Source organism: Oncorhynchus masou, chromosome 23 (genome assembly GCF_036934945.1).
Source record: "Oncorhynchus masou masou isolate Uvic2021 chromosome 23, UVic_Omas_1.1, whole genome shotgun sequence".
NCBI classification, from domain to species: Eukaryota; Metazoa; Chordata; class Actinopteri; order Salmoniformes; family Salmonidae; genus Oncorhynchus; species Oncorhynchus masou.
In genome coordinates, this window is record NC_088234.1 from 52,931,247 (window position 1) to 52,953,794 (window position 22,548).

A 22,548-nucleotide genomic window follows, 5' to 3' on the forward strand; every position below is an offset into this window, starting at 1 on the left:
ATGACTTGCCTGAGAAAGTTGAGAGAAAATAAAAAAGAGGCAGGTATAAGGACAAACGACTTCACTACCCTGCAACAGTAACATCAACAACATTCACTACCTGACGGATATCAGTTGGACTATCTTAGTGGATTTTATTTATCTTCTTCAGAAGTTGACTGAAGATTCTCCTATTGACACACACTAAAGGTATGCCACGGGTCCACTTGATGATGATATATTTTTGTTGTTTGACTGTTTGATGAACTTGCAGGTTTTAAAAGTGCATATTGCACTGACAATTCAAAAATACTTTTTGGGAGAAAAATGTTGATTTAGCTGTTGTTTGTTGCTGTAAATTACTGTAAGGTAGGTGGTAGGCTAGTTAGTTCCCCAAGACACAAAGACAGCAGGTTAATTATGGTTGTGTGGCTTTAGGCGTCACTAACTTTAAATACCTTGGCATTAGGACACCTATAATTTTAGAGATTGTTGTATCACTTTCTTCTGTAGGACTATTTTGTCTGTTGTCTAGTTCCTTGGTTGAGACACTATGTAAAGGTATACGTCCACTTCATGATGATCAATGTTTTTGTTGTTTGACCGCACCTGCAGGTTTTCTAAATTCTGGGTTTGCTGTATTTTGATTGTTGCAACCACATTTATGGGAGGCATAGGACCTTTTCTATTGAAGAAATTGAAGAGCTAAAAAATTGTGACAGACTCCCTTAATTAAAAAAATGCTTTGTTATTCTTTTTTTTTCTTTTTTTTCTTTTTTACATAGGCTAAGCCTTTTTATCTCACGGGCATAGGCTAATAATAAGCAGTCATACAGAATGAATGTTATTGCTTTAACAGTCTAACAGGGATGTAGCTACGTTATTCAATGACCAAAAACTTGTTCTGAAATGTGCCGTTTGTGCAGTGTTTATGTCCTATTTTAGAATGATAGCAGGTATTCTAGTCCCTGTTTCAGCACGTTCAGTTCTGACCATGGAAATTTGAGTTGAGCGTGCGGACACAGAAACTGAAGCTACGCCTAACCTAATGAAATGGAAATGACATTAAATCATAGTAGGTCTGTAGATAGGAGTCTGAAACTGATTTTCAAAAGTCTCCAATGCATTCTATAGATCTGGGTGTGGTAGAGAGACGAGCCACAGTTAGAAAGGATGATCCTTTGTGTCCTCAGAACAGTACAATGCACCAGGGTTTTTTGTTCTTTGATTACCATGGGATCTTCAAAGAAGACTGCAAAGTTATTTTACCTCAGGCCTCAGGTCCTTTCAAAAGCTGCTTGCTCAGGTGTACATAATCTCCTTTTGGGAATTGAGGGCTTTTCCTAGGGTAGGCTAAGTAGTTATGCTATTCAATTTCATGCACTGCCTGTAAATGTGTAAATGCCTCTAACGAACACAGCAAACAAAATAATAGTAGAAGCTCAAAAAGCTTCATGAATCTGCTTGTAAAACACCAAACTAGGCTACTCCCTACAATAATTATGGATGATCTCTGTGTAACATGTAATGCCTGCACGAGACGGCCTATCTGAAAATCCAGGTTCTCTACAATGTAGTGACCTTAACCCAACACCTACTGTAGCAACCTCGTCAAGAGGTTTGGCTCTCTTGGTGCAACGGCTAAGATTGGTCGGAGTAGGCCTGTGAACCGTTTGTGTGATTATAATTTATGTTGTAAGAATGATAATGCTGTGCTGTGCATGTTAACTAAACTAAGAGGAAACTTTAAATAGGCCAATTTTCAGTATCTACTGTAAAATGATCAGTTGCAGTTGCTAGCTGATAACTCTTTGAAAAGCAAAACAAATGTTATCAGTCTGTGTTTAATCTGCACTTAATATGCTGGTAAACTATCACTGATGTTGTTATTTGAGATCAATTGAGGTTATCTAGTTTATAATGAGCTGTGTCTATAAGTGCTTTCATGAAAGGAGTGACTGCGGGAGGTGATTTTCTGCCCTCAGGAATATAAAAATGAGTACAGTATGTGTTCAGACATATACTTGGCTTGTGTGCTGTATTTTTAAGAGTGTTACTGGTTTAAGAAATTAAGCTGTTTATTCTCATTGTTAACTTTTAATTTTAGCAAAAAAAATACAATGGTAACAAAAAAAATGCTGGACCACACAACTAAAAGCTTTTTAGTTCAGTTGTTGAAGTCAGTTAATACGCTAATGCTATTGACATATTATTTTCCCTAAATGTGGCCTCACTTCACCAGATAACATGGGATGGATGATTTAACAACAAGAAAGAGAAACCACTCAGGAGGAAGCTCCGGGGCAAAGGGTGAGAATTGCCTTCTTGCAGTTCTAATGTCGACCTTGTTGAGATATTTATTATTACGTCTATTGTATAGTAGAGATCTATGATAGTCATTAACTGCTAGTCATGTGATTTACTGTGTTTCCAGTTCCATTCCTGTCTGAATAAACCATTCTAATTCCACCTTTAATACACAGATGTGAAATGTCTGGATGAAAGCAATTATCTCCAGTCAGGCTATTAGTGGGCTGGGTGAAGTCATCATCACTATGTTCCTTGCACCTATTTGGTAGATCCTGAACACAGAGGGGGTTGTTGCTAGGGGAAGGGTGTAGCCCAGGGAGGTGTAGTGGAATGTTTTTGTTTGAATTGATTGAATTGGACCGTCGATATTGTAGATACAGGGTGCCACCCAGTGGCTTCTTAAAGTTATTGCAAATCCTCTGCTGAATCCACAAATCGACCCTTTTCAAGTGTCTATTTGTGACTGTAAAATGTGATAACCAAACAAAGATATAGGATCTTATAAATTGAATACACATTTGTATGTGATTTTCTTCTCTTTGTCTCCAGTTGTGACAGAAACTACAACCTCGACAAGTAGATTGATATCTTTACCTCCAAGTAAGTTTTCTGTACTCTTAAAATTCCCCTCAAACTGTTACATTTTTTGATTAAAGGTATTGGTAAAGCAGATTTTGTAATAATTTGATTATCATTTCACACTATGTTTTTGTGAAAATTTTGAGTGGACTGCTCTAACACATTGAAAGAACTGTTGAAGAATGTGGCCATGTATCTCTTTATCTTATCTACCAGAGGGGGGCAGTGGATCAAAAAGTAGTACCCACAGGACTATGTCCAGCAATGCTGGAGGCCTGTGGTTGGAAAAGAACATTTTAACCCAGAACAGCAGTGGAACTAACTTTTCCTCATGTGAGAATAGATCTGCTAAAATGTTCATTTGTACATTTTTAATCTGGAACATGGACATTAGGCTATGACTGAAAATACTTAGGGGGATTAACCCATGCTCTCTGCCCCTCCAGCTTCTGTGGGTGTCAATGCCGGAGGATCCAGCTCCTCATCAGGGTTCTACATGGGGGACTACTCTGAGGGTGGTGGAGATGGTGGAGGGGGAGGTGGTGGAGGGGGAGGTGGTGGAGGTGGGGGAGGTGGAGGAGGCGGCGGAGGTGTTGGCAGTGGAGGTGGGGGTGGGGGTGGCTCAGGCTATGGAGGAGTGTATGGAGGAAGCCCCGGGTCAAAAGTAAAGAGCAGCTCGTCAGGGTGCTCCAGGAGAGCCCAGAGCTCTGCCTCGCCTGGGGGTCTCTCCCCTGGCTTCCTGGAAAGGAAGAGTATGGCCAGTCGCTCAGGAGGCTACGACGGTGAGGGAGGATCCAAACAATCACACTGTTGATTTTGTGTGTGTGTGTGTGTGTGTGTGTGTGTGTGTGTGTGTGTGTGTGTGTGTGTGTGTGTCAGAGAAGGCTGGTGGGAGGAGCTATAGGAGAGCGGGCTCATTGTAATGGCTGGAATAAAATCAATGTAATGACACCGAACACATGGAAACAACGTGTTTGACTCCGTTCCATTGATTCCATTCCAGTCATTAAAATGAGCCCGTTCTCCTATATCTCCTCCAACCAGCCTCCTTTGATATGTTTGTGAGTGCGTGTGTGTGTGTGTGTGTGTGTGTGTGTGTGTGTGTGTGTGTTTGTGCGTGCGTGCGTGTATGTGCAGCTTCTAAATGTGCGTTAGTGTAAATGACTGATCTGTCTTGACCTGTTTTCATTCAGGAAGCTCAAGTGGCAACTCCTCCCCCGAGTTTACACGGAAAGACTATGGTAACTGTTTTATATCAATACATTTTAGAATTATGTATAGGAGTATTTATTGTAGCTACATTGTGACTATAGAGATCATACTGACATTTCAATCAAATCCAATTTAGTCAAAATCTACATGATAACAATATGTGTATTTCTTTTCAGCAGGGTCAGGTGCCACTAGAATAGGGAGGAGCCAGAGCAGAGGTATACCAATACTTCTATTTATTTCTGCTTTCTCACCTCTATTCCTCCCTTACCCTGTCATACTGATAATGACAAGGTGACTATAAAACACCAGTAATAATAATAATAATGTGTTTGATATTCCAGAGAGTGAAATCAGAGCCAGACTGCAGAGTGCCTCTCCTAGTGCTGGCAGATGTGAGTTGATAATACTTCAGGAAAATTGTTTCTCGACACAATTCATCAAATATATGCCATGCTGTTGTTTTTGAGATATTGTGTGGCAATAAATAGCAGCATGGGGAGTTTTATTTTTTATCTGACAGAGCTATTTGGACACCATTTTAGTTGATTCATTTTGATCTGGTGGATCAGTTGTGATGTGAGGTTACCATTTCAGTAATAGCATTACTGACTCAGTTGACTTCCACACAGGGACTGAGCTGGATGATGTGAAGAGGCTGGTGAAGGGAGGACGCTCCAACAGTGTCAGCCCCACCCGCTCCTCTGCTTCCTCCACCCTGCCTGTCCCCAGGAAGGCCACCGTCGAGGCCAAGATCGTCACCCAGGCCTCCCAGTCAGGTAAGCTACGCAGTTCACACACAGACCATGTACACACACCTGCAGCATGCTAAACAAGAACACACACCTGCAGCATGCTAAACAAGAACACACACCTGCAGCATGCTAAACAAGAACACACACCTGCAGCATGCTAAACAAGAACACACATCTGCAGGATCAAGAGTCAGATGGTTAGGTTATATTTATTTATGGTTTACCATAGATTTATGGCTGGAGATGGTTTTTGCTGTTGCTGTCCCCCAACCTCCTCCTATTGGGGCATATAAAAAGCCTCAATTTACAGACTTTTTCTTCCCTGGTCCCTCTAGTCTCTGGGCAGTATGAGACCACTACCCTGGACTCTGGCCTACCTTCTTCCTACTGCTGGACTAGCTCTACGCTGCCCATCTCCTCTGCCACTGGCAACAGCAGCAGCGCATATGGTTACCATAGTAACACAAACAACATGTCTCCAGGCTTGGGGTCCTCCCTGCTCAACACCACCTCACCCTCCTCCTTGTCAGGTGAGACAACCAATGAGAGCACTGAGCAGCACTCTGGATGATGTTATGGGCAACCAAATTTGGATCCAGTTCAATTATATCCAATAAGACGGCAGATGCTGCCTTCAGAAAAGCGCCCCCCACTTAGCTATATTGGGTACTACATACTGTATGTTTTTCATGATTCTTATTGGTTCGTCTGAACTCAGTAAATTGTTTTGGGTGTCTATCTTCACCTCACAGTTTAGCAAGCGCTCTTCTAGTGCATTCTCTCATGTTTCAGAAAATGTAAAGCAAATGTTCTGTTTTGACATAAAGCCTCACAGCTTTGAGTACAATTCTGTGTGTTGTCTGTGACTGCTGCAGTGTATGGATTCCAGAATAACTTGGCGCCCACATCCAGTAGTGTCCTCACCACCAGTGGAGTTAACGCACATTCAGGCACTTTGACAGGTATGGTAGTAGAACCTCCTCATCCTACAGAGAGTATACATTTTAATAGACTTAGACACTCATGAAATTAACACTGTGTGTGTGTGTGTGTGTGTGTGTGTGTGTGTGTGTGTGTGTGTGTGTGTGTGTGTGTGTGTGTGTGTGTGTGTGTGTATGTGTGTGTGTGTGTGTGTGTGTGTGTGTGTGTGTGTGTGTGTGTGTGTGTGTGTGTGTGTGTGTGTGTGTGTGTGTGTGTGTGTGTGTGTGTGTGCGTGTATGTGCGTGTGTGCAAGCAGGATATGGAGTGCAGAAGAACATATCAAATGGTTGTGGTCTTGTCAGCACCGGAGTGTCAACCTCTGCAAGTAAGTCTAGAGTTTAGAGGATTGCTGAACTTAATGTATAGATTTCGTGATACTGAATTAGATAACCATGTTTATGGCAGCTTATGTTTTTAAAGGACTATTTGTGCTTCTCCATAGTGTCCGCTTTGAGGTCTCACACTGATGACGCATACAGGAAAGACTTAAAGTACCTTGTGCTGCAGAAGGAGAATGTTCCAGTCAAGAGAGATACTGAGGTGCTCACCCTCACAAAAGACAGTGGAAAACACTTCACTAGCAGTGTTCGCAGTGTTGGGGGTAAGACAGCTCCTTCAATATCAGAGTATTCACTGCTTTTTAATGTTGATGTGATATTAACTTCTGTGTATGTTATCACAGGTTCACTGTCTGGTGATTCTCTAAAGAAGGAGAAGATGGTGTCCAGCTACAGTGAGACTGCACCAGTCCTTCTGAAGTCTGAGTCCAATTCATACTGTAAGCACCATGGTTATATGTGCACTCACTCACACACAGGCACGCACACACACACACACACACACACACACACACACACACACACACACACACACACACACACACACACACACACACACACACACACACACACACACACACACACACACACACACACACACACACACCTGAAAACGTTAACCCTAAACCTAACCCAAGCTCCTAACCCTAATCCTAAAACTAACTCTAGCTCTTAACCTTCAACCTAATTCTAACCCTAACACTAATTCTAACCTTAACCCTAAACACCCTAGAAATGTAAAAACGTCCCCAGTTGATCAAATTGTTTCTTTACTATTCTTGTAGGAACTTCTGGTCCCCACAAGTATAGCTCGTTAAACACGTCCACACATGCACACAGTGAAGAGAATGCTGCTGATACATCACCATTTTATCCCTTAGATGGATCACCCCTAGTGTCAACAAAAGACAAAGCGACATATGCAGGTATTTGTGATTTAAATATATCAGTAGTTGGCCATTTGTATCTCACACTTCATCCATAACCCACCCATCATATTCTCTGTTCCCACTCCCTGTCAGAGATCCAAAAAGAGGGGGACTACTACAGCAGTGGAGGACGAGGTGGGGGCTGCTGTGGGTGTGAGGACTCCTGCTGTTCCTGGTGGAAGTGGCTGCTAGGACTGCTCCTGCTCTCCCTGCTGCTCCTGGGCCTGCTCTTCGGGCTCATTGCCCTGGGTCAGTCATGCTTAGGGACAAGAGTTTTCCACTGACCTTATGACCTATAGATGTAGGATCCTAATTTGACCAGTATGGTCATAGTAAAATAATCCTACAGCAACAGGATTTGAACGTTTGGTTAGGCTATTAGCAGAACAAAATCAGGCTACATTAAAAGTGCAATACTGTTATAGTTTTTTCAATTGCTAACAAGCATCTGTCAATGCTGAAGCCACTTTTTCAAAACAATTCTCACTCAGAAAGCATACATTGTCACTCATAACACACTGACCTAAAAAACACTAACAGGGAGCATTACGTAAATGATGAACTTTTCTCTTTGATGTTTGAATGATTTGTCACATAAATCAGTATTTGATTATGGAATAAGAATAGCATCTTTTCACTTTATTGACTGTACTAAAGTATATGTAACAAGAATTAATCAGAAATGCAGCAATTTGCTTCAGTAGCCTTTATTTTTCTATATCTTTGCACATAGTAATTTACTGGTGAAAAATAAAAAGTTGATACAAAAAAAATAATTATTGAAATCCCAGGGCTGCAATAATAATTACAAACAAGAACAACATGTATAGTATAATCACTCATACTGTACAGTACTATGAGGGTTCTAGTTCTCCCTCTCTCCTACATTTGGTCACAAGTTCTCATCAACATCACATCTTATGTCATCTCTGGCGATGCATCTTGGGAAGTATCTTCTGGAATGTCTAATCCAACCCTGGCAGTCTTCAGGAGAAGTGTCTCCACACCCCGCATTCATGGCATCTAGTAAGGACATCTGGTCATGTGGATGATGGTCAAAAACCTTCCATCTCCAAGCAGAGAAAAGCTCCTCTATGGGGTTTAGGAAGGGGGAGTATGGATGCAGGAATAGCTCTGACATCCTGGGATGTGCAGGAAACCAGTCTGTGACTGCAGCAAAGTGGTGGAATGCTACATTATCCCACACAACAACAACGAAGGTAGGGGAGTTCCTTGCCCCTCTCTCCTTCACCGGCACAAGTCCATTATGCAGGTCATCCAGACCACATGAGCCTCTGTATCGTAAGGGCCAATGAGTGGTTTGTGTAAAAACAAACCATCATTGGACAGTGCTGCACACATTGTGATGTTAGCGCCTCTCTAGCCTGGGACATCCACGGTTGCTCTCTGTCCAATCACATTTCTTTCCCTGCGGCGTGTTTTTGCCAGGTTGAATCCAGCTTCATCCACAAAGATGAATGTATATGCAGTTTGCCTGGCTTCCATCTCCATTAATCTCTAAAATACAGTAAATCCACAGTTTTACAGTACTTGACATTATGAATAGCTGTGTACCCTGTTTGGTTATTGAACCAACATCTTACCTGGATATATTGATACCGGAGTTCTTTCACAGGTTCACCGTTTCTCTCAAAGGGTACAGCGAACAACTGCTTCATCCTTATTTTCTGTTTCTCTAGGACTCTGGCAATTGTCGTTTTGCTGACCGTAGTCACATTGCCAAAAATGATCTAGTCTGCCAGCACTCTGTCCTGTCCTGAATGTATTGTTGCCAATTACCATGTCAACAATGGAAATTTCCTGCCCATCTAATAATATTCTGCCTCTCCCTCTTGTGAAAAAAACTGTAATAAAACCGTGTGTTTGTGTGGGTTTTCAGTGAATTTATGTAAATCACAAAGCTCTCTGCAACAAAAGAGTGATTAAATTAAAATCCTACATCTGTATAGTTAACTAGGACCAATGCACACAATATAGTCAAAACATGTAGAGATACCGAACATAGTGAACTTGTATACAATCATCTTTACCTCTAGAAACATTTCTCACACTCTGTGTCCCTCCACAGCGGAGGACGTGAGGAATCTGAAGTCTCGAGTGGCAGCTCTGGAGTCCACCTCCACCGCTGCTCATGCCAGCCGCCTGTCAGCCTCCAATAACGACATCCACAACCCCCAGTCTGGCACCTACATGGACACTGGGGGCGCGGCCCGCTCCGACAACACCCTGAACCTGGATACCAGCCTGGGCATGGGGATGGGCACTGGCACGGGCACTGGCATCGCCGGGCACACAGACAATGCTGCCCTCCAGAGGACCATCCTGCAACTACTGAGAGCTGAGATGCAGTCTCAGTCATTCAGAGGTATTGTACACACATGAACATGACTAGAACTCGAACATAAGAAATACATTCACCATTTATGGTATATGTACATTAAACATTTACTGAATTCACTAAGCATTCATTTTTTCCCCAATTTGTGCTTATTTTGTTATTTTGTTTCACAGCCCTTCTTACCTCTTCAACGAAAGGGGACAGAGGAGAGCCGGGAACTAAAGGTAAGATCTCTTGTGAAGATATTGTCAGTATGTGTATTTTGTGAGTACAAACAATGGAGACAATTGTGTAATTCAAGGATATTCAAAGAATTATGTCTCTACACCGATACTTTAAGGAGTTATTCTGTCTCAATGCTCTTTCTGCTTTGTTTCATGTATTCTGTTTACTTTGCTTCAGGCGATGCAGGGAATCATGGAACTAAAGGTTTGTTTTTTTAAGACTTAAAAAATAAATGTATTTATTGTACTTTAATTTGAAGTTTGCTGTCACCAGGTGGGTAAACGTCATTTTCTTTGTTTCAGGTGACAATGGTTTCCCAGGACTGCCAGGTAAGGACAATGGGTATGATGTGGAAGTTACCATTATGCTGGTTCAGTACTAGTTTAATTGACAGTACAGTATGACTTTTAAGAATAATTTGGTACTTATGTCACACATTTTTGACCTCTCACCTTTGACTTCAGGTCCTCCAGGTGCCATTGGTCACCCAGGACACGAAGGACCCAAAGGACAAAAAGGAAGTCAAGGTACAATAACATTAACCCTTTTTTTAATATTACTTGTGTTGATTCATTTTGTAACCAGCTTTTATCAAAAAGCTAATATGGACCCATTTAAACAAGTGGGTTACAAGTCAAACTATGTGTATGCTTATACATGTGCATGTGTGTGTGCATGTGTGTGTAGGTGACCATGGAGCTGAGGGGCCACAAGGGCTCAGGGGCCGAGAGGGGCCTGGAGGGCCCAGAGGGGAGCCAGGACCCTCAGGGTTTGGAGAGAAGGGGGATAAAGGTAGGTTGTGAATTTAGATTTTCCTAATTTATATAGACTACATACTCACATGGTCCACTTTCCAGGTAAAAAATAGTTAATTTGGGTTTGTTCTCACAGGTTCTCCTGGTGAATCAGGATCTCTTGGTCTTGCTGGTCCAGTCGGCCCGGCTGGGCCCAAAGGTAGGGTAATGAGTGGGACTGTGTGTCTCAGAGAGGATCATAAACACAGTAACGCTTCACTCTAGACCAGGGGTGTCAAACTCATTCCATGGAGGACCTACAGTAGGGTCTGTGAGTTTTTGCTTTTTACTTTCATTTAAGACCTAGACAACTAGGTGATGGGAGTTCTTTGATAATTTGTGACCTTAATTCATCAATCAAGTACAAGGGAGGAGCAAAAACCCACAGATACTCGGCCCTCCGTGGAATGAGTTTGACAGATATGCTCTACACTGTAAAACAAAAAATATCGATTCAATGTATATTTGTAAGGAAACCAGCTGCAATAGGATTGCGAGTTGGCTTAACATCTGGGCATATAGCTGAACCAACATACATTCTCAAGTTGAATTGTATGTTCACTCAACTTAAAATGTTGAGTGAACATACATTTCAACTTGAGAATTTATTCAAACTTATTTGCATATTTCCCGGTGCAAAATGTATGACAATACATTACATACACTGACTATACAAAACATTAAGAACACCTGCTCTTTCCATGACATAGGTGACCAGTTGAATCCAGGTGAAAGCTATGATCCCGTATTGTTGTCACTTGTTAAATCCACTTCAATCAGTGTAGATGAAGAGGATGAGATAGGTTAAAGAAGGATTTTACAGCCTTGAGACAATTGAAACATGGAATGTGTATGTGTGCCATTCAGAGGGTGAATGGGCAAGAGACAAAATGCAAGGGGCTTTGAACGGGGTATGGTAGCAGTTGCCAGACGCACCGGTTTGTGTCACCTGCAACGCTGCAGGGTTTTTCATGCCCAACAGTTTCCCGTGTGTATCAAGAATGGTCCACCACCCAAAGGACATCCAGCCAACTTAACACAACTGTGGAAAGAATTTGAGTCAACATGGGCCAGCATCCCTGTGGAACGCTTTCGACACCTTGTAGAGTCCTTGCCCCGTTGAATGGAGGCTGTTCTGAGGGCAAAAGGTGGGGTAGGGGGGTGCCACTTAATATTAGGAAGGTGTTCCTAATGTTTGGTATAGTAAGTGTATATCATAAGGTCTTCCTTTGAGATCCTATCCACTGGGCACACACTGGTTGAATCAACATTGTTTCCACATCATTTCAATGAAATTACGGTGAACCAAAGTGGAATAGACGTTGAATTGAACCACCTACCACAGTGGTCTGAAACTCTTTTACAGTCCACATCAAACCTGCAAGTCACATTATGCTGGCTTACAAAGTGATGGGTTATTCCTATTGGAATCCAGTCAGCGTGAGGATATCCAACAACTGGAACTTTTAATCACCCTCAACCTGCATTGAGAAGATTAATATAAACTGCAACTACTAACAGATTGGATTAGTTTAGAAAAATGTATGTTTCTGTAGCATAAGATTAATTAACCAATCAATGTACATACAAAAACACAGATATTGAAACAAGCAATTCTGAAAACCAACCTGCAATAGAGTATGCTGGGAAATATGATAATGTAATTCCTGTAATTTGTTCAAATTCAGCTCAAGTCGATCTGTTTGTTGAGTAAACAAACTTTAACATATTAGCTCAAATTCTTGTCCTTTTGATGTCCACTCAACTCACATAATAAACCTGATTAAGCCATGGGTCAATAAGGGCTTTTTTACAGCGTTCCTTTCCAAAGGCAAACATGAATTTGTAATTTTACTCAATCAGCTTTTTCATATTCAGCTCACTTCGAGCAGAGTTTTTTGAGTAAACAAACTTGAACACATTAGCTTGATTCTTGTCATTTTGAAGCACAGGAGGTTGGTCGCACCTTAATTGGGGTGAACGGGCTGGTGGTAATAACTGGAGCGAAATAGGTGGAATGGTATCCAATACTTCAAACACATGGTTTCCAGGTTTTTAATGCCATTCCATTTGCTCCGTTCCAGCCATTATTATGAGCCTCGCTCCCCTCAGCAACCTCCACTGTTTTTAAGTCCCCCTCAACTCACAGAATAACTCTGATTAAGCAATTGGTTAAGTTGGCTTTTTGACAGTATACTACCAATGTCAAACTGAGGGTGGCCATACAAAATGGTGCTTCTGAAGTGCATTTCAAAATGAAGGGTATTGCATACACTCTATCAGGTTTCTAATCTCCTTTCTAAATCTCTGTTCCAGGCTCAGGGGGGGCTCCGGGTACTCCTGGTACGCCAGGTCAGTCTCCTTCATTCACTTAGGGCTAAATCCTAACTTGAGATATAAACTCTGAGTAGCCTACATGAAAGTTTGAATTAAGTGTAACCTTTTGGAATTATTCCACAGCACATTCAGTGAAAGGTTAAAACCTTGTTATTGTGTATATGCTTCTAGGCCAACCAGGATCTCAAGGCTTCCGTGGAGAATCAGGACTACCTGGTCCGAAGGGTACAGTATGACCTTACATTATGTGGGGTTAATTGATCCAGAGATCATTGATTGAATTAATGAATACTAGTATTGAACTGTTCAATAATCTATTTTCTCTGCTACAGGGGAGAGGGGTCCTGCTGGATTTCAGGGAATCAAAGGTATGTCTTAGGAATTATGTGTTAACATAGAGACAGAATCTATTGTGTGGTTTTACTTTTGGCAGTGGAAAACATTGATCTATTCATTGACCGCTAAGCAGTGTAGGCTATTGGGAGGAGCTATAGGTGGACGGGCTCATTGTAATGGCTGGAATGGGATAAATTAAACCCTGTGAAATGGTGTGTCAAATCAATCAAATTTTCAATCAATCAAATGTATTTATTAAGCCCTATTTACATCAGCCGATGTCACGAAGTGCTATACAGAAACCCAACCTAAAACCCCAAACATCAAGCCATGCTGACCATTCAGAGTTAGAGACAGCAGTTGCGGTAGATAGAGAGTTGAAAACAGCAGAACCGGGACAAGGTAGCACGTCTGGTGAACAGGTCAGGGTTCCATATCCGCAGGCAGAACAGTTGAAACTGGAGCAGCAGCACGACCAGGTGGACTGGGGACAACAAGGAGTCATCAGGCCAGGTAGTCCTGAGGCATGGTCCTATGGCTCAGGTCCTCAGAGAGAAGAGAAAGAAAGAGAGAAATAAAGAGAGAGAGAGAATTAGAGGGTGCATACTTAAATTCACACAGAACACCGGATAAGACAGGAGAAGTACTCAAAATATAACAGACTGACCCTAGCCCCCCGACACATAAACCATTGCGGCATAATTACTGGAGGCTGAGACAGAAGGGGTTGGGAGACATTGTGGCCCCGTCCGACAATACCCCCGGACAAGGCCAACCAGGCAGGATATAACCCCACCCAATCTTCCAAAGCACAGTCCCCACACCACTAGAGGGATATTTTCAACCACCAACCTACTACCCTGAGACAAGGCCGAGTATAGCCCATGAAGATCTCCCCCACGGCACGAACCCGAGGGGGGCGTCAACCCGGACAGGAAGATCACGTCAGAGACTCAACCCACTCAAGTGACGCATCCCTCCTAGGGACGGCATGGAAGAGGACCAGTACGCCAGTGACTCAGCCCCCGTGATAGGGTTAGAGGCAGAGATTCCCGGTGGAGAGAGGGGAACTGGCCAGGCAGAGACAGCAAGTATGGTTCGTTGCTCCAGTGCCTTTCCGTTTACCTTCACACCCCTTGTCCAGACTACACTCAATCATAGGACCTACTGAATTGATGAGTCTTCAATAAAAACTTCAACTTCATCAAACATATGGAAACCACATGTTTGACTCCATTCCATTTACTCCATTTCAGCCATTACAACGAGCCTGTCCTCGTATAGCTCCTCCCACCAGCCTCCACTGCCACTAAGAGAGTCAGTAACATGCCTGTGTTTTTCCCATATGATATACAGTAGCTAAGTAGTAACCTTTATTTTTTATAATAGGTGACCATGGTGAGAAAGGACCTCGTGGTGCCGCAGGTGCGTAGCTGAAGTGATATAGATATACGAAAAGGCACTTTCATCCCAAGCAACATATTCAGTATTTAAATGACCCATGATGCAGCATCTGGCATTGAAGGTACTATATTCTAATCAACTGTCTTTTCCCTCAGGTGACCCAGGACTATCAGGCTTGCCAGGACCAGCCGGAGAGAAAGGACCCAAAGGATCTGCAGGTGAGTGGCTGGCTGCGCTTTGAATCTCTACCATTCTCCCCAAACTCATTCTAGAGCTTAACGTGGTTTAATACATTTATTTAATTCTTAAACAGGAACTCCTGGAATTGATGGTGACAAAGGCCAAAGAGGTAGAGGGAATAATATGTTCTATGTAAAAAAGACAGGAAACAATACATCAAGTGTTATGTACAATAGGCCTATAGAATGATGATGTCATTCTCAGGTGATCACGGTCCTACTGGGTTACCAGGGATCAGAGGTCCATCTGGGCCTGCAGGGGACTCAGGCCTACCAGGTAAGCTACTGTGTCACGCTCAATATTTCCTGAACACCTCTCTTATTTACATTCCTGTACATCCTGACTTGGCTTTTCTACAGAAAATGATCACATTGTATCCACTTGAAAGAGAAGATTGAAATGCATCTTAATTGATCTTTCTCCCTATAGGAACACCTGGGCTTCAAGGGCCACCAGGTATGTTGTTGCAGTTGGGATTTAGTGTAATAACAGAATTATGACGACAAGCTCAAGTGAAGTCTTTTCATCACTCTTGTCATCAGTTTTCCTCTAAAGTGTTCTTCCCTCTGTAGGAATACCAGGGAACCCTGGACAACCAGGAGCCAAGGGTAAAACAGCTGACATTGTTTTTAGAAAATGGAGGGCTCTAAACTTTGATATTGTGATGACTGTGTAACTTTCTTTTAGGTGAGGCAGGAGAACCAGGAAGAATCATCAATGCAGGTAACCGGTTGACTATTGCATAACAGCGGCGATGTGTTTACAGTAGCTATACATCTGTATGACTGTCAGTGTGTACCTAAAACTGCTTGTGGTGATTCCTCAGGGGGATCCAGTTCTGTGGCCATCCCCGGCCCCCCAGGAAGCCCCGGAGCACCCGGTCAAGCCGGACCCCCAGGGTTATCAGGTCAGACATAGACTTCCTGTTTAGTTTTGTAGCACTGTGGTTTGTTACAACTACAACATAACAAAGTTGTAATAGCGATACCATGTAGTTTCTACGGTACGTAGTTTACCTAGCTGTGAACCTATGTTGGTTTGGTCAATATGAATGACATGTATAACACAACAGTGTTTTCTAATACAACTTTTCAATCTCCTCAGGCCCCATTGGCCCTGCTGGTCTTCCTGGCCAGTCTGGTAAGTCAGATAATCTATGGATCTGTGGATCTGTGGATAGCTAAAGTATTGGTCTTATACATGCTATCTATTTTCTGGCCAAGAGTCCTGGACGTACTGTATGTATGCTTATTTCCCCAGGTCCTAAAGGTGAGAGAGGGCTGAAGGGTGAGATGGGTATTCAGGGACTCCAGGGAGAGGCAGGTATCTCAGTGAAAACCAGTGAAACCGTCAGCTCATCCAGAGCTGAGAGTGAGTACTCATTACAATGATGCTTATAATTTAATTAAAGGATAAGTTCATATTTTTTCAACCAAATCAACATTTTTGATGTAAATGGCATGTTATAGAAGACACTGTGGACTCGAGCAATGCTTATTGCCTTATTGCCCAAGCATGCACACATTGAAAAGTATCACTCGAGTCCAACACAGTGAAACATAACGTTGCGGATAAAACAGTCAGATGCTTGTGTAACCTCATGGTTCTTCTTGATATCCTCATCCAGGACAATTCAGTCTTCCTGCACAACCAGGTCCCCCTGGTCCCCCTGGACCCCCTGGAGCCCCTGGACGTGCAGGTGACTCAAGATCAGGACTCCCAGGACCAGCTGGTCCCCCAGGAGAGCCAGGTAAGCCTGTGGGAAGTGTCCATGTTAAGAATGAATATCAACAATACACAAGTTACTGATTTTTTTTGTTTGTTGATTTGGCTAAATGTTGAGTCTTGATGTCATCGTATGAATTTCCTGGTGCTTCTGCCTCTCAGGATATGGCAGACCTGGTCCTAGAGGAGAGAAAGGAGAGTCAGGAAGCTTTGTACCCAATTCAGGTGCGTAACAACATGACTTGCATGACCAAATCCATAACGCAATCGAGTTCAAGAAGTGACCCTACATTTATGTGGAGCTTTTTTTGGCTGCATTGTAATGCTGTGCTTGTCACTATAATTCTTTCAGGAACATTCTTCTCTGGACCCCCTGGACCACCCGGGCCATCTGGGCCAAAAGGATCACCTGGTAGGCCTTTCAGACACCTCTCACCTGCCTTTCAGAGGCATTGCAGATGCGTACTGACAGCATACTCTAAACTGGCTCTGTTTATCATCACAAACGTAATCTCCTAATCCTATGATCTTCATCTAAAAGTATTTAAAAAATATTCTTACTTCAGGTACACCAGGACCAAGAGGAAACCAAGGTATGTGGTCTGTCCCCCTACAATCTAAAAAGCTACATTTGGTGGAAATCAATTCATATAACAGAATGAACTACTAGATCCACATTGGTTGTTCCCATTGGAAACACTAATCCTCTGTCCTTCATCCCTGTGTCCCATGTTCCCTTGTAGGAGATTCAGGCCAGCCTGGTCTACCAGGGAGCCCAGGAAGACCTGGAGGAGGCTCTGAAAGAGGTGAGCTTATCTTGGTCCAACTCAAGGCTAAGCCAACAGCGATTGAAAAAAAACATGACCAACTCTGATACAGGAGGTTATTGACCCAGTAATGCGATTGTATTGTGGCCCACCATAGTCTACCACTGGTCTAGTGGTTCTCAAACCTCTCCTCTGGGACCCACAGACTAGCTCATCTCTAAATTAGCTCAACTAATTCACCTAGTCATGGGCTTGATAATAAGTGGACAAGTTGAATCAGGGGGTGCTAGCTCTGGAATAGATCAAATACATGGAACGGCTGGGGGGCCCAGGGGAGAGGTTTGATAACCACTGCTATAGACCATAGTCAAAACATTGTTAACAGGCAGAAGTCTAGAAGTATGTATAGTAGGACAAAATATTTCTGATGAATTGCTTTGCTCTTTTGTTCCACACAGCATCACCATACGGTGGAACACATGGGCCACCTGGGCCCCCAGGGACTCCAGGGATTCCTGGACCAGAGGGACGGAAAGGTAAACTCATAAAACTTGGGAATCTTAATTAGAAACAAATACACTTAGCTTCTGAAGGTTGTGGTGCCTGTAAAAGTAACAGGTCTAGACTCAGTCTTTGAAATAACTAGTTGTCTTATTCTCCACATTTCCAAGGCGAACCTGGAATTCCCGGTTCTCCTGGTCTTCCTGGCTCCGCAAGAGGTAAACACTCATCTTTGACCTGCTGTCTATATTCCACCCACAACATTAGATACACTTAGATCATCAAGGTCTCCAAGGTGAACAGCCTCTGGCATGTTAGAACAATGTATGTAAGGGAAGTAGGCAAGTCAGATCCGTAACTTCAGGATAAGGATTGGCTCTAAGGGCTGGGTTGGTCGGGGCTGGGGTGCGAAGTGGGGCTGGGCTCGAGCCGCGGCTGGGGGAGCAGTTGCTCCGCCTCCCTTCTCTCGCCACTGCTGGAAGTTCGTTGTGCGGTCCAACTTGTGAGCTCTCGTTTGAGGTCTTGCAAGGGGCTGCTAATGGGGGTTCATTTGGGTGGTGTCTGTTGGCATGCCGAAGGTGGATCGGTGGGGATTGGGTTGGTGGTTGGCAGCGGCGACTCTGGACGCGTGCTGGGCCCTTCTCACGGATCTCCCCAGCTACGGTGCTCGTTGGCCTCGTTTACGTGGGGGTCTCTGGCGGGTTGCCTCGGCCGGCACCAAGCAGCTGACTTAGAACTGGTGCCGACCAGGGGAATCCGACTGTTTAAAAAGAAAAGCCCCGGAAAATAGTGAAGCGTGGGCAAGCAAACACAATACTACACAAGAAATGGGAAATGAAAACCAAAATAAAATCGGCAGACAACCGGAAGGCCACAACATAATATAGCTACTAAAATGCATATATAGCAGGCAAGAAATTTATGAACAAAGGGGCCATTGGACAGGACCCCAACACCCAATTGTTGTGAGGAGCAAAAAGAGAAGTCTAAGGCCCAAGCTATGGGGCCGTGCAAGCAATAAAAATGTATATATAGCGGGCAAGAAATCTATAAATAAAGGGGCCCTCAGACCCGGCCCCAACACCCACTAATGGGGATGAGTACAAAGACAAGTTTAAGGCCCAAGCTATGGGGCTGTGCCAGCAATAAAAAAATATATATAGCGGGCAAGAAATCTATAAATTAAGGGGCCCTCAGACCGGGCCCCAACACCTAATAAAGGTGATGAGTACAAATGTGTTTACAAAGGGGCCTGTAGACAGGACCCCAACACCTAATAATGGTGACGAATGCAGTGAGAACAAATCAAAAACCTGGACATGCCAAACCAGGCGCGACCTCGAGCAGACACCACGGGGAAAAAAGGTTGTGAAGTTAGCTAAGTAATGCAGGATGCACCTCCTGATAGCCGAAAAAAGGTGCCGCTAGTGGGTCGTGTACCACTGGTGAAATCTTCTTATCTTGACCCAGTACAGCCTCAGAGGAAGGGCCACTCCAAGGAGCCGGGTCCTCCCAGGGTTTCTCCGCTGGGCCCGACTAATAGGGAGTTTTTGCCACTGGCCGCCTTACATCATTTTCAAACACAGTGAGCTCCAAGGAGTACAGGCTGGGTCAAGGGACCCCTTGAAGTACCAATTTACCCCGTTTTCCGTCACCGGCTCGGAGCGTTCCGAAGGGCCCGTTAGTAGGGAAGTCCGTTGATTACGCCGAACATCCGCTCGTTCAACTAAGGCTGGGTTAAAACTAGACATGAGGAGTTAATGGGAATTTTCGCCACGACTGTGTTTAACAACCATTTTTGAAGCAATGTGCACAACTTTAAATAGCTGGCCATATCATGAATGCAGATAATTTTCATTAAATAAAGACTATTGTATCTAATTATCTAATTTCTGACAGGCACTGTGGCGGCCAGCCCAGGGTTCCCAGGTCCTCCTGGTCCACCGGGTCCTCCCGGACACCCAGGCATTCCAGGCATAGCCTCTGCTCCTCCTGATCTGCGTCAGTATGTCAACGACTATCTCCGAAGTAAGAGTCTTCTTCTAAGGCACATTGAACACTAAGTCATGAAGTAATAATTCCCACATGAAATATCGTGACGAGCTGCCTTATACTCTACTTAGATTAACCTGTGCTGGTTGTCCTTTGCAGTTAATGCTAGAAGTATGTCCTCTGGTCTTCCTGGCCCCCGTGGCCTCCCTGGACCCCCAGGAGCCCCTGGATCGTCTGGATCCTCTAGTTCTGTGGAGGACATATCTTCTCGTGTCATTGCTTATCTGCAGCGTAAGTTCCTTTCCTGTCCAATTTTGTAGTTCTGTGGAAGAGTGGAATCAGCCTAATGATTGTACTGTCTTGTCTCAGGTTCAGGATCAGGCTTCGGCGGTGGTGCTCAGGGTCCTCCAGGCCCCCCGGGACTTCCTGGGTCCTCTGGCTCTGGTTCTGGCTCAATGTCTGTTAACGACCTCATTGTTATGCTACAGAGTGAGTACTTACATGGTCATTCAGCAGACTCTTATCCATAGCAACTTACTGTTGATAGTTATGACTGAAAACACAATATATAATGTATACTATGTAATTTCTACTTTGTAGCTACTGTAAAAAAAAGTGTCATGTATGTAATATGTGTCTAGAATGTACAAAAAGAAAAACCTGTAAAAACTATGTTTGGGCTGATTGGGCAAATAAAAAAAAGTATAAATACATACAATTGATTGATTGACTGATTGGTTCAGGGGATGACGTACGGCGATATGTAATGGGCCCACCCGGACCTCCAGGCCCAGCAGGACCATTAGCCAGAGGAGGCAGTACGGCAAACTACGACCCACAGGAAGTGGCTACCTACGTCTTCAGAATCATGAACGGTAAGTAGGGGCTACTGGAGCAAAACACACGCACAGTATGGGTAACATGAACGTCTTTGGGTTTCTTATGGACCAGGCTTCAATCTCTCACCTTGTGGATGGCGTTTTTAAAATTATTATTATAGAACGCGGGATCGGTGGTGGGCAGCCTGGACCTCCGGGTGCAACCGGGCCTCCAGGGCTACCTGGCTCCTTCAGCGGTGTTAGTGACATCTCCGCACTCCTGCAAAGTAAGACCTCACCCTCTAGGGTTTACAGAGGTATCTTGTGTTTATGATCATCTAAACACATTTGATTTACTGCTTACTCTTTGTCTTCTTCCTACTTTCCCACTTTCTAAGATTCACAATTCCGTGCGATGGTTGGGCGCTCTGCTGGAGCCCCTGGTCCTCCTGGTACCCCAGGTATCCCGGGACCCCCAGGCACCCCTGGTACCCCAGGAGGGCCATCTTACAGGAGCTCAGCCTCAGGGGGTTTAAGGATAGAGGACGTCCAGCATTACCTACAAAGTGAGTCTGGTTCAGTTAAGAGGTTCTCCATCCTTCTGCGCTCAGTCGACAAAGACCATGAATGTTTGACATCTGTCTCTGTCTCATCTCAGGTTCTGGGTACAGTGGTCCTCCAGGCCCACCCGGCCCCCCAGGACCTCAGGGGCCCCCAGGGAACTCTCACGGAGTAGTCTCCTATGGAGATAGTAGAAACATCGGAAACTACCAGCGAGAAAGCATCCGCACAGAACTCCAGGCGTACCTCAGCAGTGTGTTGACCTCTTCCCTATCCATTGGAAAAGATATTAACCTGACACTCTACATCACATTAACTATTGTTGTGTTATTTCCCAGGTGACGGTATACGGCACTCCTTCATTGGCCAACCAGGTCCTCCTGGGTCTCAGGGTCCCCGTGGTCACAAAGGAGACCCTGGAGAACCTGGTGGGGTTCAGACTAACCGTCAGAGTTATGCCCAGAGTGACCCACGTTACTCTTCTGACCTTGAGCGGCGCCAGAGTGACATTGGGAGATTGACAGAGCCACTAGACTACTCCAACGTTGCCTTGAGAGTGACAGACTACATCAAGAGTGAGTGAATGACTAGCAATAGCGTGTCTCTGTAACTGTGCGCTTCTACAGTATAAGTGCTGAGACTTGATTGGGTTTGAGGCTTTGATTGACTTTGCACAGTGGCTTAGACGGTGCAGTGACCTTTTAGGTAAAAACAGACAGTATATAAACAGTCTATCCTCTGATCCTCCAGACCAGGGCTTACTGCAGGACATCCTGTCTGAGGGTCACCAGCGAGGAGGATCCTGGGAGTCCCAAGGCCTCCCAGGACCCCCTGGACCTCCTGGACCTCCCGGGTATAGCCGTGTCATTGGGGCTTACGGCAACGTGACTGCTGACCTCATGGACTTCTTTAGAAGTAAGATTTGGGGCAAACTCTCAGTTTTTTTCTACATACTAAACTAATCCACAGTTGTGAATTGAATTGTGGTACCCAGAAGAATTGCTAAGCAACTGCTTGCTGAAAAGATTTGTGGCCTTGCCTCCTGTCCTCTGACATGTCGTGTACTCTCTGCTCTAGCCCACGGCACCATTGTTGGCCCCCCAGGGAATACTGGCCCGAAAGGAGACAGGGGGTACCTCGGACCCAAAGGAGACAGAGGTACGGTAGTCATACTACAGGGTCATACTGTTGAATTACATTTCCAGCAGGGATTGACACTAGGACATAACATGACTATGGTATATCTATCTGCAGGCGAGATGGGTCGCCCAGGCCCTCCAGGACTGCAGGGGCTACATGGTCAGGATGGATACAGAGGAGAGAAGGGAGAGAAAGGTAAACATTTCACTTTGCTTGTACCATTTGGGATTTTTGTGAAACAAAATCATGTGCAGCTCAGCAACTGT

General features: G+C 44.2%; 1 protein-coding gene across 5 annotated transcripts in view; it reads left to right on the plus strand.

Moving 5' to 3' along the window:
- col17a1b (collagen, type XVII, alpha 1b) overlaps positions 1-22,548 on the plus strand; it is a 24,013-nt gene continuing 1,465 nt past the window's right edge. Inside the window, exons 1-55 of one of the 5 annotated variants that reach the window (XM_064932500.1) lie at positions 3-189; positions 2,222-2,289; positions 2,463-2,501; positions 2,839-2,889; positions 3,085-3,201; positions 3,315-3,650; positions 4,062-4,109; positions 4,257-4,298; positions 4,425-4,475; positions 4,713-4,859; positions 5,171-5,365; positions 5,711-5,797; positions 6,073-6,141; positions 6,259-6,417; positions 6,499-6,594; positions 7,036-7,080; positions 7,177-7,332; positions 9,173-9,469; positions 9,616-9,666; positions 9,845-9,871; positions 9,970-9,996; positions 10,132-10,194; positions 10,355-10,459; positions 10,559-10,621; positions 12,778-12,813; positions 12,970-13,023; positions 13,131-13,166; positions 14,524-14,559; positions 14,694-14,756; positions 14,852-14,887; positions 14,983-15,054; positions 15,208-15,234; positions 15,351-15,386; positions 15,466-15,501; positions 15,605-15,685; positions 15,883-15,918; positions 16,039-16,149; positions 16,406-16,528; positions 16,666-16,728; positions 16,856-16,915; positions 17,070-17,096; positions 17,247-17,309; positions 17,729-17,806; positions 17,942-17,989; positions 19,671-19,799; positions 19,923-20,054; positions 20,133-20,252; positions 20,507-20,638; positions 20,764-20,868; positions 20,980-21,147; positions 21,240-21,395; positions 21,481-21,717; positions 21,893-22,057; positions 22,220-22,300; positions 22,397-22,477. In XM_064932500.1, coding sequence (XP_064788572.1) covers positions 2,232-2,289; positions 2,463-2,501; positions 2,839-2,889; positions 3,085-3,201; positions 3,315-3,650; positions 4,062-4,109; positions 4,257-4,298; positions 4,425-4,475; positions 4,713-4,859; positions 5,171-5,365; positions 5,711-5,797; positions 6,073-6,141; positions 6,259-6,417; positions 6,499-6,594; positions 7,036-7,080; positions 7,177-7,332; positions 9,173-9,469; positions 9,616-9,666; positions 9,845-9,871; positions 9,970-9,996; positions 10,132-10,194; positions 10,355-10,459; positions 10,559-10,621; positions 12,778-12,813; positions 12,970-13,023; positions 13,131-13,166; positions 14,524-14,559; positions 14,694-14,756; positions 14,852-14,887; positions 14,983-15,054; positions 15,208-15,234; positions 15,351-15,386; positions 15,466-15,501; positions 15,605-15,685; positions 15,883-15,918; positions 16,039-16,149; positions 16,406-16,528; positions 16,666-16,728; positions 16,856-16,915; positions 17,070-17,096; positions 17,247-17,309; positions 17,729-17,806; positions 17,942-17,989; positions 19,671-19,799; positions 19,923-20,054; positions 20,133-20,252; positions 20,507-20,638; positions 20,764-20,868; positions 20,980-21,147; positions 21,240-21,395; positions 21,481-21,717; positions 21,893-22,057; positions 22,220-22,300; positions 22,397-22,477 — 4,957 coding nt within the window. In that variant the 5' untranslated portion in view covers positions 3-189; positions 2,222-2,231. Of the gene's footprint in view, positions 190-2,221; positions 2,290-2,462; positions 2,502-2,838; positions 2,890-3,084; positions 3,202-3,314; positions 3,651-4,061; positions 4,110-4,256; positions 4,299-4,424; positions 4,476-4,712; positions 4,860-5,170; positions 5,366-5,710; positions 5,798-6,072; positions 6,142-6,258; positions 6,418-6,498; positions 6,595-7,035; positions 7,081-7,176; positions 7,333-9,172; positions 9,470-9,615; positions 9,667-9,844; positions 9,872-9,969; positions 9,997-10,131; positions 10,195-10,354; positions 10,460-10,558; positions 10,622-12,777; positions 12,814-12,969; positions 13,024-13,130; positions 13,167-14,523; positions 14,560-14,693; positions 14,757-14,851; positions 14,888-14,982; positions 15,055-15,207; positions 15,235-15,350; positions 15,387-15,465; positions 15,502-15,604; positions 15,686-15,882; positions 15,919-16,038; positions 16,150-16,405; positions 16,529-16,665; positions 16,729-16,855; positions 16,916-17,069; positions 17,097-17,246; positions 17,310-17,728; positions 17,807-17,941; positions 17,990-19,670; positions 19,800-19,922; positions 20,055-20,132; positions 20,253-20,506; positions 20,639-20,763; positions 20,869-20,979; positions 21,148-21,239; positions 21,396-21,480; positions 21,718-21,892; positions 22,058-22,219; positions 22,301-22,396; positions 22,478-22,548 lie in introns of all 5 variants that reach the window. The other 4 variants (XM_064932501.1, XM_064932503.1, XM_064932502.1 and 1 more) reach the window with 4 other exon arrangements.